This window comes from Oncorhynchus nerka, linkage group LG27, assembly GCF_034236695.1.
Source record: "Oncorhynchus nerka isolate Pitt River linkage group LG27, Oner_Uvic_2.0, whole genome shotgun sequence".
NCBI classification, from domain to species: Eukaryota; Metazoa; Chordata; class Actinopteri; order Salmoniformes; family Salmonidae; genus Oncorhynchus; species Oncorhynchus nerka.
The window spans coordinates 60,386,336-60,404,143 of NC_088422.1; the positions used below are offsets into that span (position 1 = coordinate 60,386,336).

At 42.0% G+C, this 17,808-nt stretch overlaps 1 protein-coding gene across 1 annotated transcript; it reads right to left on the reverse strand.

Moving 5' to 3' along the window:
- Positions 1 to 300: 300 nt before the first annotated feature.
- LOC115112086 (mitochondrial carrier homolog 2-like) lies at positions 301 to 16,756 on the reverse strand. The gene is given in 14 exon segments (XM_029638872.2): positions 301 to 553; positions 680 to 755; positions 2,147 to 2,214; positions 5,287 to 5,334; positions 5,850 to 5,943; positions 6,207 to 6,266; positions 6,359 to 6,410; positions 6,540 to 6,597; positions 6,980 to 7,002; positions 7,005 to 7,035; positions 7,156 to 7,182; positions 7,510 to 7,616; positions 15,548 to 15,632; positions 16,616 to 16,756. Coding segments are annotated over 14 exon segments (903 nt in total). The 5' UTR covers positions 16,703 to 16,756; the 3' UTR covers positions 301 to 466.
- Positions 16,757 to 17,808: the final 1,052 nt, after the last annotated feature.

Sequence of the window (17,808 nt, forward strand, 5' to 3'; positions counted from 1 at the left end):
CCCTTTGAAGTTGTAGCATGATCACGTAAATAACAAATCCCTTTTAATGAAACATTACATGCACATTTTCAATAAAACTTCCATCTTAAACTCAACAAGGAGAGCCTCCATTCCAGATATACCGAGTATTCTGAAACTATATATTGGCAATAGGTGACATAAGATTCAGTCTCCCATCACAGAAAGAGGAACTGTGCACTAATTGCAATCTTGTTTGTTCCTGGATTTAGTTGAAACGGCTCCATTTAATTAACCTGCAGTACAGTTTTACAAATGTCTATTAAAAGGAAGCTCTTCACATTTCCAATCAAAGCAGTTTTATCTTTACTTGATGACAGGTAAAAAATAAAAATAAAAGTATAGTAAACAAGTGCATACAAAGGATTAGATGCCAGCGATCCACCCCCATTCAGGCAATGTCAATTTATATAATTACAATTAGATTCTATGCAGGTAGTTCAAGACTTCAAAAAAATCTCTTCTGGTCGATTGCATACGTCTTCCCCACAGGCAGCTTCCGGAAAAATAAACTGTTGCCTCTGCTCATGTTTCCCTATAAATAGAGAGGGAATACAAAGACAAAACAGGCACAAATTATACATAATTCACCAATTTAGAAACACTTAACCAAGGATCTTGTTCTTTGTGTAGCATTAACATTTTGAAAGCAGCAACCTACCTCTAGGCTCAGGTGCCTCCAGCAGTCCACCCAGGTTGGATATATAGAAGCATAGGGAGGGAGACCGCCAGCCAGCCTGTAAAAGACAGGAGTGCTTATGTGGAAAGCCAGCCTTAGATAAACTTTTTTTTTTAAAGGTCAATGGTCTCAAGCAAGAATTTTGCTAGGACTGTCAGGGTGGTCTGAGTGAGGAATCTATTTAGACAAGCCTAATGAGAGAGATATGTAACCTGAAAACTAGCTGTCATTGGCAGAGAGGTTTGAAACTATGGATGGGTGATATGGCCTAAAAGTTAAATAAGCTTTGTTGTACAATTAAATCATACACTGCATTTCAAACAGTCAACAATAATTAAATGAATTCAGGGCTTGTGAAATTATACCTAGGCTAAATAAGCCTTCCATAACCATAGACCCACTAATAATATAATCTAGTTCAACCTGCTTTTTTTTGAATAATTACTGATCTGGTGTTCAACTGAGTATTAAAATGCCCTTTTTGTTAATTTAACCAGAACCACACATAATGCACATTCACTAATGACTAACATCTTGTAGCAGGCTTGCGAGACAATTAACACAGGTCTCAATTAGAGGTTGACCGATTAATTAGGGCCGATTTCAAGTTTGCATAACAATCAGTAATCGGCATTTTTGGACACCGATTACATTGCACACCACGAGGCAGGCTGACTACCTGTTATGCGAGTACAGCAAGGAGCTAAGGTGCTAGCTAGCATTAAACTTATCTTAATGTTGTTACTAGTTTATCTAGCTTGTCCTGCGTTGCATATAATCGATGCGGTGCCTGTTAATTTATCATTGAATCACAGCCTACTTTGCAAAAAGGGTGATTTAACAAGCACATTCGCGAAAAAAAAGCTGCCGTTGCACCTATGTGTACCTAACCATAAACATCAATGCCTTTCATAAAATCAATACAAAACCTGCATATTTAGTTACCGTTTCCTGCTAACATGAATTTCTTTTAACTAGGCAAATTGTGTCACTTCTCTTGCGTTCTGTGCAAGCAGAGTCAGGGTATATGCAGCAGTTTGGGCCGCCTGGCTCGTTGCGAACTGTGTGAAGACCATTTCTTCCTAACAAAGACCGTAATTACTCAATTCTGTCAAAACAGGCTGAAATATCAGGTGTTCTTTTCCACCAGTTCTTACACTAAAATGGCATAATTTTTCACAGTATTATTCCAACCTCAATGTGGAAAAATATATCAAACACTGGGCCTTTAAACCAGCAACGTTTCGTTTAAGACGGGTTAAGATCCAAATGTGTACCTGCACAGAACTAGTTCAGGAAAAACAATTGGGAAATAAAAGGCTTCCTCAAATGGCATGAAAACCGATGATGCAAACGCACGTATTGCAACTTGACATCTTTCAAAGCGTTCTACATTTTGTAAATAAACTAAAACCCAAAAGATTAAAAACATCCAACACAGCTACTTACCCGCAGTCATTGACAGCCATGAGGTTTGACACCAAAACAAAGGGGTATGTGAGCATACTGGCGAAGAACTGGAACACAAGAGGGTGAAATTACAGAACTAAAACAGTCCAACAAAATTGACAGAACATAAATAACCAAAGCAATACATTAACATTTTAGTCATTTAGCAGACACTCTTATAAAGAACGACTTACAGTAGTGATTGCATACATTTAATTAATTATGTACTGGTCCCCCGTGGGAAGTGAACTCACAACCCTGGCAATCGCCATGCTCCATTAACCTTTTAGGGACAGGGGGCAGCATTTTCACTTTGGATGAATTGCGTGCCCATAGTGAACTGCCTCCTACTCTGTCCCAGATGCTAATATATGCATATTATTATTACTATTGGATAGAAACTTCAGAGTGTTTTCTAAAACTGTTTGAATTATGTCTGTGAGTATAACAGAACTCATAGGGCAGGCAAACTTCTAAACAGGAAGTGGAAATTCTGGGGCTGGTTGATTTTCAACTCATCGCCTATTCACATGGGGCGGCAGGGTAACCTAGTTGTTAGAGCATTGGCCAAGTAACTGAAAGGTTGCAAGTTCAAATCCCTGACCTGACAAGGTACAAATCTGTTGTTCTGCCCCTGAACAGGCAGTTAACCCACTGTTCCTAGGCCGTCATTGAAAATAAGAATTTGTTCTTAACTGACTTGCCTAGTTAAATTTTAAAAAACAACATCCAAATAAGATATGGATCTGTTTGCACTTCCTACGCCTTCCACTAGATGTCAAGTCAGTAGAACGTGGAATGAAGCCTCTAGTGTGATGTGGGACTGGATGGCAGCTATTTGGATGGCAGCTATTTGAGTCACTGGTCTGGCAGAATGCCAGTTCCTGGTTACACGCAGTAGTCATTATATTGCCTTGCGTTCCATTACTCTGTAGACAAAAAGAATGCTCCGGTTGGAACGTTATTGGATATATATGATAATAACATCCTGAAGATTGATTCTCTACTTAGTTTGACCAGTTTATTCGACCTAGAATATAACTTTTTGAAGTTTTCGTCCGAGTTCGCCTGGACCAGTGCCAGGTTTTGGACATGTGAACTAAACGTGCTAGCAAAAGTAGCTAATTGGACACTAGTAATGGACATTATGGAACAAAACAACGATTTATTGCGGAACTAGGATTCCTTGCACTGCATTCTGATGAAAGATCAAAGGTAAGGGAATTTTTATGATGTAATTTCGTATTTCTGTTGACTTCAACATGGAGAAATACACTGCTCAAAAAAATAAAGGAAACACTTAACACAATTTAACTCCAAGTCACTCACACTTCTGTGAAATCAAACTGTCCACTTAGGAAGCAACACTGATTGACAATACATTTCACATGCTGTTGTGCAAATGGAATAGACAACAGGTAGAAATTATAGGCAATTAGCAAGACACCCCCGATAAAGGAGTGGTTCTGCAGGTGGTGACGTCACCACAGACGACTTCAGTTCCTATGCTTCCTGGCTGATGTTTTGGTCACTTTTGAATGCTGGTGGTGTTCACTCTAGTGGAAGCATGAGACGAGTCTACAACCCACACAAGTGGCTCAGGTAGTGCAGCTCATCCAGGATGGCACATCAATGCGAGCTGTGGCAAGAATGTTTGCTGTGTCTGTCAGCGTAGTGTCCAGAGCATGGAGGCGCTACCAGGAGACAGGCCAGTACATCAGGAGACGCGGAGGAGGCAGTAGGAGGGCAACAACCCAGCAGCAGGACCGCTACCTCCGCCTTTGTGCAAGGAGGAGCACTGCCAGAGCCCTGCAAAATGACCTCCAGCAGGCCACAAATGTGCATGTGTCTGCTCAAACGGTCAGAAACAGACTCTGTGAGGGTGGTATGAGGGCCCGACGTCCACAGGTGGGGGTTGTGCTTACAGCCCAACACCGTGCAGGACGTTTGGCATTTGCCAGAGAACACCAAGATTGGCAAATTCGCCACTGGTGCCCTGTGCTCACAGATGAAAGCAGGTTCACACTGAGCACATGTGACAGTCTGGAGACGCCGTGGAGAACGTTATGCTGCCTGCAACATCCTCCAGCAGGGGGGGGGGGGCGCACAGACCTCCATGTGCTCGCCAGAGGTAGCCTGACTGCCATTAGGTACCGAGATGAGATCCTTAGACCCCTTGTGAGACCATCCGCCACCTCATCAGGAGCATGCCCAGGTGTTGTAGGTCATACAGGCACGTGGAGGCCACACACACACACACGACTGAGCCTCATTTTGACTTGTTTTAAGGACATTACATCAAAGTTGGATCAGCCTGTAGTGTGGTTTTCCACTTTAATTTTGAGTGTGACTCAAAATCCAGACCTCCATTGGTTGATAAATTTGATTTCCATTGATAATTTGTGTGATTTTGTTGTCAGCACATTCAACTATGTAAAGAAAAAAGTATTTAATAAGAATATTTAATTCATTCAGATCTAGGATGTGTTATTTTAGTGTTCCCTTTATTTTTTTGATCGGAGTATATTTACGTCTGAGCGCCGTCTCAGATTATTGCATGGTTTGCTTTTTTCGTAACGTTTAAAAAAAATCTGACAGCGGTTGCATTAAGAACCAGTGTATCTTTAATTAGATGTAAAACATGTATCTTTCGTCAAAGTTTATGATGAGTATTTCTGTTATCTGGCGTAGCTCTCTGTAATTACTCCGGATATTTTGAAGGCATTTCTGAACATGGCGCCAATGTAAACCGAGATATGTGGATATAAATATGCATATTATCGAACAAAACATAAATGTATTGTGTAACATGATGTCATATGATAAAGGTTAGTGATTAATTTTATCTCTAATTCTGCTTTTGTGACTATCTTTGGCTGGGAAAAATGGCTGTGTTTTTGGGGATTTGGTGGTGATCTAACAAATATATGTTGTGTTTTCGCTGTAAAACATTTTTTTTAAATCGGACCCGATAGGTAGATTAACAAGATGTTTCTTTCATTTGCTGTATTGGACTTGTTTATGTGTGAAAGTTAAATATTTCAAAAAAATATTTTTTAAATTTCCCGCGCTGCCTTTTCAAAAATAAAAAAAATCCCATCAACTGTTTGTTTATTATTTAAAACATATTTTACACTTACCCCAGTCACAGCCTGAGAGCAGTTCTTTATTTCTCCTGTGTGACTCATCTGTGAGAAAAGGAAAATGTCATAATTCACATACCCATGCATTCTACACTGACATACAAATGCACTTCAGTACAGGGTATTTTTTTATGCGAGGGCCACATCTACTTTAAAGGCCCAATGCAGCCAAAAACGTGATTTTTCTACATTAAAAAATATACATAGAATACCAAACTATGAGGTTGGAATAATATTGTGAAAATTATGATGCCCTTTTATTTTAGTGTAAGAGCAATTTGAAAAGGCCACCTGAATGGTGTTTTGGTGGGATGGTGTTTTGGCCTGCCTGGTGACGTCACCAGGTGGTAAATTAGTTAGACCAATAACGAGTTCCAAACCTTTCAGCCAATAACGGATAGTTTTCAGTTTCCCACTCAGACTACTCCTAGACAGTCCTAGCAAATCTGTTGCTTGAGAAAATGCTCTTTGCTAAGAAGCTATTTGGATGGAGATAAAGATAAAGACGGCTGCATTGGACCTGTAAACAAGTGGCAAAATCCCAAATCCATCTGACTTACTGAGTCATCAATGGCGTATGTGTTGATGAGGTGGGCAAGCATGTTGCAGATCCACAGAGAGAGCACGTCACCCAGCAAACGAGGAATAAGGCCCCTGCACGAGAGCACAGCTATTAGTCGGCGGTTAAGACGACAAGGAAAGAGAAGTCATGGCACAGACATCCAGAGGAAACGGCATTCAGAAAACAAAACATTTGCAAGATTCTGGAGCAAGCATAAACCTACTTTTAAAAATAACTTCAAAAAGATTGACTGAATTTACTGAGGTCAAATGTATTCTAGTAATTTAGCAAGTCAAGAGTAAAGGATGCCCTTGATGAGACATTGGTCATGTAGCCAAAGGAAGATCATACTTACGCAAAGAATCCCAGAACTCCTTCATTCTTGTAGACAGTGACGATGGAATCAAACACTCCACTGCAAGACAACAAGAAACATTTGTAATATTCAGTATTACATGGCTATAAATCATATAAACACATATTGAACTTAGGTTAAGAGAAACTCACCTGTACTTGGTTTCTCTACCGATAAACTGGACCATGCATCTCAAGGTGATCACTTTGGTACAAACAGAAAATAACCATTAAGAACCCAGTATCCATGCAGTAGTCATTATCCTATGAGAAACCGCATTTAGGGCAAAGGATAACAAGACAAAAAGTTGCCCGACACAAACAGTACAATTACCATGGAAGGGGTGTGTGACGATCGTGGCACAGGAGCGGGCTATCATCTCTTTGGTTGTCTGTGGTAAAAGAAAAACAGAAAGAATGGTGATGCAGAATTTAGGAAGAAATGAGAATCCAACTTGGACAGCTTAAGCTGGGGATAAATCCCCTTACACCAAGAACCATCTGCGCACCAGATACGAACTTACTCGCGTACGGTGAAGAAAAAAAAAACAACACAGCCAAGCGATTAGACATGCTCAGATGATGTCCACGGCAATAAGCCACAACTCAATTTATAGATTACGGTCTGTTCAACCCACATCTAACAGAACTGTGAAACAAATCTGAATATTTCGATTGGAACAAATTTGACACACCCAAGATCAAAGGCAATAACATGCTAAAAAAACAAACATCTGTCAAACCATCTGCTTTACTGGATAAATTAATACATACCTCATTCACAACATGCTGTAAAGTCCCTCTTCAGCTTTCTGACTGGTTCCAGACACCTAAAAAGCATTGTAAAACTGACCATAAATATCTACAGCCTGCATTTAAAAAGATAAGTTTAATTTAATAAATAAGAGTCAATTATACAATTAACCCATAACCAGGCCAAAAATATTTACCTCATATTTGCCTGCATCCTGGCATCTCTGTAAAAGACAAGTGATTAGTTCAACAGGGATCCAGTTTCATAATGGTGTGTCGACATTTTGCCATCCAGAGCATTTGTCAGTTCATAAATTTAGAAACAAATAGCATTTGTCAAACTCACCATCCTAAAACAGTGAAAGGCCAATCCAGCTCAAGTCAGAGTCAATTCCCAAGCCAGTATATAGCTTATTCTCTGACGAGCACGACTTTCCACACAGAATGTGATCACATTTAGGGATTGAGGCTAGACTACTGCTGAGGTCTGAAAACGTCAGATAACATTTATTTAGGAAGCTACATTAAGCTAGCGTGTTAGTTAGACCCACCTGCAAGACTCTGCTGTGTACGAGGGTGCCGATGGTCCCTGCACAGAGCCGGGGGGCTAGGCCATTAAAGAGACCTGCCTTGCCATCAATCTTTATGATGTGCGTCGCTAAAAAGACAGAAATTACAGGATCAAAGAACAGACACATAGAAAATCAACACGTTCATTGGCCTGTCTGTACCATACAGTCTGACCAGTCTTATTTCCAGTTGCCTACTAGTTGGAGTCAAGATAAGTCTAGTTTAAATCAATTACTATTAGTGATGCTCAGGTTGACCGATAATTATATCTGCAGGGTGGGCTGGTTTAGGGTCATGAAATAGTCTGGATGAAGTCCAGGTTGAAATAAGACCAAACAATACTTAGAAATGATATAAAATGTATAACTCTTGAGCAATAATATCTAAAGGCAAAATATTTTTTTCCCCCTTTCATTATTTTAAGCTATCTGGCATTAGCTTGTAAGCCAATAAGCTTTAGGGCCATAACTGTACACCCACCAAATAGCCGACACGCCAATAGTCAAATGCTTTTGCGAACGGGCAGAAAGAGTTAACGTGGATCCACGGAGGCAAAAAGGACAATGTCAGAGTTGAATTCAATAAGAGAAAAGCTGCGAAATGGAGAGTTGAAAATGAAGAGAAGGGAGGGCCAGAAAAGTCAATGTTTGGGAAAGATTTGGCAAAGTGGTAAAAGAGGATCATATGTAGTATGATATGACTGAGGTGTTATACTAATTGGACAGTCAAGGTGGGGACTTCAAATAGACCTATTGCACGTCAAGGGAACTGTAGCCTACTGTTCTGATGGGTTAAATGAAAACTGAAATCTGGACACTGACTGTAGGTCTATAACCTCTCACATAGCCTTAATATTAACTCCTGCAGAATTAATCATTTATTGCAGTAAAATAATACACCAAACGTAGGACACATTTTGACTCAGAAATAGGAGTGGAGAAATTATTTCTTTCAGCATTTTGAGAGTATGCGAAAGCGCATTTAGATGCCGTCTGTAGAGATGCTATTGTTATCAGCATCATAAAAGCTGATAGTATTTCAACCACATAAAATATGCATCCATGAAGAAGCAGGGATGTCAACCAGATTGCATTCTAACGATTTATGACGTTCTGGTGAGCATGGGCTTATTTAGTCTTCTAGGACAATATAAGTGACAGAAAATAAGCTGCATGCATCTTAATTATAAGCACCAACATCTTAAAATCAGGCTAAATAAATCCTGCACCCCATGTCAAAAAATAGTTTGCCGTCTGACTGTAGTCTACAGTGCATTCTATATATTATGCTTGAGCCGAAAGTGTGTTCGGGGGCTCTGTATGGAGGTTGACACACAATTGTGGAACCTCCGGAGGCATGCAGAGGCAAAATTGAGATCTGTACCAAATGTAACAACACGGAGGGCTCTGTATAGCTCTGGATTGACGGTAGGTGGGGGTGAAACAAACTCACTTCCTTGCGCTGCTCCATGAAGTGCAAGTAGTACACTACATGACCAAAAGTACGTAGACACCTGCTCGTCCAACATCTCATTGCACAATTATGTGCATTAATATGGAGTTAGTCGCCCCTTTTCTGCTATAACAGCCTCCACTCTTCTGGGAAGACTTTCCACCAGATCTTGGAGCATTGCAGCGGGGACTTCATTCAGCCACAAGCGCATTAGTGAAGTTGGATATTGATCTGGGGCGATTAGGCCTGGCTCGCAGTCAGCTTTCCAATTCATCCCAAAGGTGTTTGATGGGGTTGAGGTCAGGGCTCTGTGCACTCCAGACAAGCGCTTCCACAACAATCTCAACAAACCATTTCTGTAGGGAGCTCACTTTGTGCATGGGGGCATTGTAATGCTGAAACAGGAAAGGGCAACCGCCAAACTGTTGCCACAAAGTTAGAAGCACCGATTCATCTAAAATGTAATTGTATGCTGTAGCGTTTAGACATCCCTTCACTGGAAGGAACTAAGGGGCCTAGCCCAAACGATGAAACACAGGACCAGACTATCATTCCTCTAACAAACTTTACAATTGGCACTATGCAGGTAGCCTTCTACTGGCATTCGCTAAACCCAGATTTGTCCATCAGACTGCCAGATGGTGAAGTGTGATTCATCACTCCAGAGAACGCGTTTCCACTGCTCCAGAGTCCAATGGCGGCGAGGTTACAACACTCCAGCAGACGCATGGTGATCTTAGGCTTGTGAGCGTTTGCTCGGCCATGGCAACCCATTTCATGAAGCTCCCGACAAATAGTTCTTCTGATGTTGCTTCCAGACGCAGTTTGAAACTCGGTAGTGAGTGTTGCAACCCGAGGAAAGACGATTTTTACGCTCTTCAGCACTAGGGTGGTCCCGTTCTGTGAGCTTGTGTGGCCTAACACTTCGCAGCTGAGCCGTTGTTGCAACCTAGAGGTTTCCACTTCACTATAACAGCACTTACAGTTGACCGGGGCAGCTCTAGTAGGGCAGAAATTTGACTAACTGAATTGTTGGAAAGGTGGCATCCTATGACAGTACCATGTTGAAAGTCACTGAGCTCTTTAGTAGGGCCATTCTACTGCCAATGTTTGTCTATGGAGATTGCATGGCTGTGTGCTCGATTTTATATACTTGTCAGCAACGGGTGTGGCTGAAATAGCCGAATCCACTCATTTGAAGGGGTGTCCACATACTTTTGTTATTTATAGTGTATGAATGCCCCAACTTCTATAGAAGCAGTATCCCCGTAAATGCTGCATGGCCAATGCAGACATTGGATTGATCATGCAGCGCATTTTAGGGCCGGTTGGGGGCCTCAACCCATATAGTTGGGTGGATGGGTTATTAGCAATTGCAGGCGGGTATGGGAGAACAAACAGCTGACCCAAACACCACTAAATCACTAGTACCATCAAGGAACAAGGACTGATTGCACAAGTCGAGCGTAATCTTAAATGAATGGTCTTAAATGTTAGGTCGGCATAGCTGCGTCTGACTTTGGGATCAGAATTTACACGTGCTGCGCTTAACAAAAATAAGACTAGTCGTAGCTAAGGCGTGATCCTGGACAACACCCTGTCGTTCTCAACTAACATCAAGGCGGTGGCCCGTTCTTGTAGGTTCATGCTCTACAACATCCGCAGAGTACGACCCTGCCTCACACAGGAAGCGCGCAGGTCCTAATCCAGGCACTTGTTATCTCCCGTCTGGATTACTGCAACTCGCTGTTGGCTGGGCTCCCTGCCTGTGCCATTAAACCCCTACAACTCATCCAGAACGCCGCAGCCCGTCTGGTGTTCAACCTTCCCAAGTTCTCTCACGTCACCCCGCTCCTCCGCTCTCTCCACTGGCTTCCAGTTGAAGCTCGCATCCGCTACAAGACCATGGTGCTTGCCTACGGAGCTGTGAGGGGAACGGCACCTCAGTACCTCCAGGCTCTGATCAGGCCCTACACCCAAACAAGGGCACTGCGTTCATCCACCTCTGGCCTGCTCGCCTCCCTACCACTGAGGAAGTACAGTTCCCGCTCAGCCCAGTCAAAACTGTTCGCTGCTCTGGCCCCCCAATGGTGGAACAAACTCCCTCACGACGCCAGGACAGCGGAGTCAATCACCACCTTCCGGAGACACCTGAAACCCCACCTCTTTCAGGAATACCTAGGATAGGATAAAGTAATCCTTCTCACCCCCCCCTTAAAAGATTTAGATGCACTATTGTAAAGTGGCTGTTCCACTGGATGTCTTAAGGTGAACGCACCAATTTGTAAGTCGCTCTGGATAAGAGCGTCTGCTAAATGACTTAAATGTAAATGTCTAAGCCAGGCATAAGCATTGCACATTCATGAGATTTGATGATTCATAATGATGGTTGCTAGGCAGTGCCCTTTGCTAGGCTGTTATCATCCTCATGGCATGTTCCATCACTTCGCAAAGCCCACCAGTATGCATGCACGTTTTCTTAACCACAACTGGAAGGATCAATCGATAATTACCTCGGAAATGAATATCACTGAATGATGAAAACACTGGAATAAAGTAGACTAATGCCATTAATTTGATCTTCACTCAAGTAGTAGCCGAGGCTATATCCCAACTAAAAGCCCTGGGCAGAATCACATTGATTATCATGTAACTGAATCTCAGTCTGTATATTTTGTTATTTGATCTCTGGCTGGCAAATAAGTGGAGGTAGCAGCTCATCTATTAGTTTGCTAATATCTGCTCAGACACATTTAACATGCTATAATGTGGCATAAATCAAGTGTATTATCAGAGTTTCTAAACGCAGAGGCTCATCATTGCGAGACTTCTGGGAACGTTTGCAGAACAGACCAGGCCAGTGTTCAGGGATTGAAAGGTCAGAGAGAAGTGAAAAATTCTTCCTTAGTAGTAAAATTTCCTCAATCTAAAAGACAACCTAGATTCGAGAAAATGTCTTAGGTAGTTGAACATGTTATTACTTCAACCTTGTGAAAGTGACAAACTGACACGTTATCATTTTCGTCAAAAACAACTTCATATCGAAGGAGAGCCTTTGATAAGACGGCTTCCACATGCACATTTCAGGTCGGGACGACCTTTAAAGCCCTGATTACGTGTTTCTATGCATAAGCTTAGCTAGCCAACGTTGCCTACAAGTGTGGTCAAGAATTTCTAATGGAGAAGCAGTTTTAGCCTAGGGCTGGGCGGTATACCATGTTTTACAATATACCGGTATTGATGCATGGTTTGGGTTTTACTTTACCTTCTAAGAGTATTTGTATGTTTGGTTTGTTAAAATGTGATACGCTGTGTGTAACATCCATTTTTACAGTTTACTTCGATACCCTCTCGCTCTATACCTTCTTTCCACACAGACCTAGCCCCGACCGCTGTCATCAAGGAGCACATTTGGTGTTCCTCTACCATGACACTTGTGTTCAGTCTTTGCATGGTCAATGTAGCACATGAAACAATGTTGTTCTTAATATAAATTCCCTAGCGTTATATACAGTGGGGCAAAAAAGTATTTAGTCAGCCACCAATTGTGCAAGTTCTCCCACTTAAAAAGTTGAGAGGCCTGTAATTTTCATCATAGGTACACTTCAACTATGACAGACAAAATGAGTTTTAAAAAATGCAGAAATCACATTGTAGGATTTTTTATGAATTTATTTGCAAATTATAGTGGAAAATAAGTATTTGGTCAATAACAAAAGTTTCTCAATACTTTGTTATATACCCTTTGTTGGCAATGACAGAGGTCAAACGTTTTCTGTAAGTCTTCACAAGGTTTTCACACACTGTTGCTGGTATTTTGGCCCATTCCTCCATGCAGAGCTCCTCTAGAGCAGTGATGTTTTGGGGCTGTTGCTGGGCAACACGGACTTTCAACTCCCTCCAAAGATTTTCTATGAGGTTGAGATCTGGAGACTGGCTAGGCCACTCCAGGACCTTGGAAATGCTTCTTACGAAGCCCCTCCTTCGTTGCCCGGGCGGTGTGTTTGGGATCATTGTCATGCTGAAAGACCCAGCCACGTTTCATCTTCAATGCCCTTGCTGATGGAAGGAGGTTTTCACTCAAAATCTCACGATACATGGCCCCATTCATTCTTTCCTTTACACGGATCAGTCGTCCTGGTCCCTTTGCAGAAAACAGCCCCAAAGCATGATGTTTCCACCCCCATGCTTCACAGTAGGTATGGTGTTCCTTGGATGCAACTCAGCATTCTTTGTCCTCCAAACACGACGAGTTGAGTTTTTACCAAAAAGTTATATTTTGGTTTCATCTGACCATATGACATTCTCCCAATCTTCTTCTGGATCATCCAAATGCATTCCTCATGAAGCTGGTTGAGAGAATGCCAAGAGTGTGCCAAGCTGTCATCAAGGCAAAGTGTGGCTACTTTGAAGAAAATAAAATATTTTTTGGTTATTACATAATTCCATGTGTTATTTCATAGTTTTGATTTCTTCACTATTATTCTACAATGTAGAAAATAGTATAAATAAAGAAAAACCCTTGAATGAGTAGCTGTGTCCAAACTTTTGACTGGTACTGTACATCTGCATGTTTTTTGTGAAGCAGTAGCTTCTAAATCAAAGAGGAATACGCAAAGCAACAATATGTTAGCAAAATTAAGTAGTTAAGCGAAAACATTCAATCTAGCCAAAGATTAGTGTCCCCTAGGAAACACTTGTCAACACGTCTGTTCCTTTAGTATTTATTTTTAAATGTAACCTTCATTTAACTAGGTATGTCAGTTAAGAACAAATTCTTATTTACAGTGACGGCCTACCAAAAGGCAAACGGCCTCCTGCGGGGACGGGGGCTAGGATTAAAAATAAATATAGGACAAAACACACATCGACAAGAGACAACACTACATAAAGAGAGACCTAAGACAACATAGCAAGGCAGCAACACAACATGGTAGCAGCACAAAACATGGTACAAACATTATTGGGAACAGACAACAGCACAAAGGGCAAGAAGGTAGAGACAACAATACATTACACAAAGCAGCCACAACTGTCAGTAAGTATCCATGATTTAGTCTTTGAATTAAGAGATAAAACTGAGATAAAACTGTCCGGTTTGAGTGTTTGTACCCTGTATTTGTTGTTATATATATACACGTAGGCTCATGCGATTAGCAAGAGGTTGTATGTAACAAGAACGTTTCCCAGGACAAAAGACATATCTGATATGGGCAGAAAGCTTAAATTATTGTTGACGTAACTGCACTGTCCAATTTACAGTAGCTATTACAGTGAAATACCATGCTATTGTTTGAGGATAGAGTGCACAGTTATGAACTTGAAAATGTATTAATAAACCAATTAGGCACATTTGGTAGTATTGATATGACATGTATTATTTTTTTTACCCCCTTTTCGTGGTATCCAATTGTTAGTAGTTACTATCTTGTCTCATCGCTACAACACCCGTACGGGCTCTGGAGAGACAAAGGTCGAAAGCAATGCGTCCTCCAAAACACAACCCAACCAAGCCACACAGCGCGCATCCAACCCGCACCAACGTGTCAGAGGAAACACCGTGCACCTGGATAGTGTGCACTGTGCCCGGATAGTGTGCACTGCGCCCGCACTGCGCTGGTGCGCGATGAGACAAGAATATCCCTACCGGCCAAACCCTCCCTAACCCGGACAACGCTAGGCCAATTGTGCGTCGCCCCACAGACCTCTCGGTCACGGTCGGCTGCGATAGAGTCTGGGCGCGAACCCAGGGTCTCTGGTGGCACAGCTAGCCCTAGACCACTGCACCACCTGGGAGGCCCATTGATATAACATTTTGAACCGAAATACAATGGTTCATTGAATCAGTCTAATACTTTGCACATACACTACTGCCATCTAATGGACCAAATCTAAATTGCGCCTAACCTGGAATATTATATTTTGGCTTTTCTCTTATTTCAAAGTCGCATGTTTTTTTCTTTGTATTATCTTTTACCAGGTCTAATGTGTTATTTTCTCCTACATTAATTTCACATTTCCACAAACTTCAAAGTGTTTCCTTTCAAATAGTATCCAGAAAATGCATATCCTTGCTTCAGGTCCTGGGCTACAGGCAGTTAGACTTCTTTATGTCATTTTACCCATTGTAATCAATTAGAATGTATGTGTTGCCACCGTAGGGTCGGTCACACACTACTCAAAGCAAATGTTGAACTTTTATTATTCAAACATTTAAATACCATTATATGATATTTTGGCCATTTCGCCCAGGCCTATCTTAATACTGTACTGTCTTTGGTATTATTTTGCTATTGAATCGGGCATAGGCACCTCAAAAAGCAGTTGTGAAATATTAACACAAGACTCACATCCTATTGGGAAAAAAGTATATTATTTTCTGTGCATATCATGAATTATAGTCGCAATTTAACACCCTACGCCTGCTCCCCTACTAGGCGTGGCTTACGCCCAGGTGGGATAGCCCGTAGTTACGACCCACTTACAACTAACTGGTGCAACAGCCCGATGCTAATCGAAAACTAGCTAGCCATTTTGCAAGTGGGTAGACTGGAATTTAGGTCTCACCATAGGCAAACAATCCAGGTAGCTGGTACACTTGTCTACCAAACAGGTTTCTTCCAAGGGAGGGAGGGAGAGGTTCATGGCCAACCTGAAAAGGAGTACATGAGCAATTGCCACTTATTAGGTAATGACATAATATATTGGAAGTGAACGCCAGTATAAGGCCAAGTGCTAGTCAGTTCTAGTTAGGGCTAGTACCATTTCATACGCTAGCTAGATTAACAATATGCAACATTTGTTTTACTTTCTTTGCAGACATTTGACACAGTACAATTGTAATACATTTTAAGATAACAGCGCACACAGTTATGATCCAGCGAAATACCCTGTCCTTTTATAACCTTAGCTAGCTAGTTCGCGTTACACGGGTGAGTGGGCCAAAGGGCGCCCATTGTGTCCTGAACGTTTAAAACGTGACTTAGCTAGTTACGTTAGCCAGTCGTTATTCTCATGGTATTTATAATGTCGCACAAATTAACATGATAGCTGGTTAAATAGGGGCATATCTAGTTTGGAACTGTTTATCAAATGTTGGTAAAAGGTAGATTGTTTTGTTACATTTTAGCTAACCCTAACCTAATTCTCACAACCGGTTACTTTGATTCTCATAACCTGATGCTTTAAGTACATTTTGACAAAAGCTGTAAACCTTTTAGACATAACGGCTAGATAAACAATTACCTTGTTATACAATTATTTCTATCTGCGCAAAATGTAGAAACCACTTCCGTAGACAGCTAACAAGCTAGCTTAGCTCTTCGACCTTTTCGTGACGTCTACCCCCTAGCTACTAATTTTAGCTAGTTATAGAAACATACTGATTGAAACGAAGTGAACTGCTGTTTATGTAATATTTTACTGAGATCAGCTTGAATTTATCGGCTGTGTGGAGTATGAAAAGTTCAACACCGGAATGTAACGTTTGAGTTCTATTTAGCTAACTAGTCGTTACGGCTGTTGTGGCAGCTAACTACAGTAGCCTGTCAGTTACAGAAACGGTCGCGGAGTAAAGATAGCTGGATCAAAACATTCTGGTCAGTTATGTTTGTTTAATCTCAATATATATCTTACCTGAACTAGAACTTTGATGTACATGAGGGGGTGGGAAAGGATCGTTAATCCAGACCCCAGAAGTACTTGGCCACACGTGTCCGCCATGTTGGAGCAAACTGACAGGATTCTTCTCCTCCCACCAGCCGGGAAGAGAAGAAGGAAGCTTCAGTAGGTTAGCCACTCAACTCACGTGACACCGGAGAGACCGCCCCACCGGACAGACCGCAGATTCTTCAGATGACTTTGGCCAAGACTTCATAGGACCCGACTGTGCTAGAGTATAGACGTTTGAAATAATTTATTTTCATCCTCTGAAAGATTAGTGGTTATATCAATTTAGTGCATAAACATCCATTTTTAGTAGGCTTAGACACGTGCGGGAAGTGTTATGCTCTTAGCATCTTGAGGTGAAAAGAAGACCATGAATATAAAAGTAAGCGCACCCACCGTCAGCCCTGCAGCTCTGCAGTAGCCAAGCCGACCTTCGACCAGACCAGACCAGAGTTGACCCATTGACCAGACGAGCTGCCCTTCGACCATTGACCAGACCAGCACTGAGCAACCCAACCAGACCAGCGTTGACCAGCCGACCAGACCAGTTGACTGACCAGCTGACCGTCGACCAGACTAGCGTTGACCAGCCGACCAGACCAGCGTTGACCTGACGACCAGACCAGCGCTGAGACACCTGACAAGACCAGCACTAAGCCACCCAACCAGACCGTCGAGCAGACCAGTGTTGACCAAACTAGCACTGAGCCACCCAACTAGACCAGTGTTGACCAGCCGACCACTGACCTGACCAGCTGACCGTTGACCAGCTGACCGTCGACTAGACTAGCGTTGACCAGCTGACCAGACCAGCGTTGACCTGTCGACCAGACCAGCACTGAGACATGTGAGGTTCTGTGTTATACACTATAGCCCTTACCATATCATATGTGATGGAATATTATTTGCTGTTGGCTTGTGTGGGTATATATGTGTTATGCAACATAGCTGACTTGAGACATTGTTAACAGTTTCAGGGCCATGGGTCTTGCTCGTGATGGAAAAATACAGAATAACATGAAGACAGGAACTGTGCAATGAGTTGTGAGGGCACATTCAGAACATAGTGTTGCGGGAACAAACAGTCTTTTGTTAGATAACAGGAGCCAGGTGTGAGATAACTGTATTGAGTGTGTGAGTGCATAGATATTCTACACAAC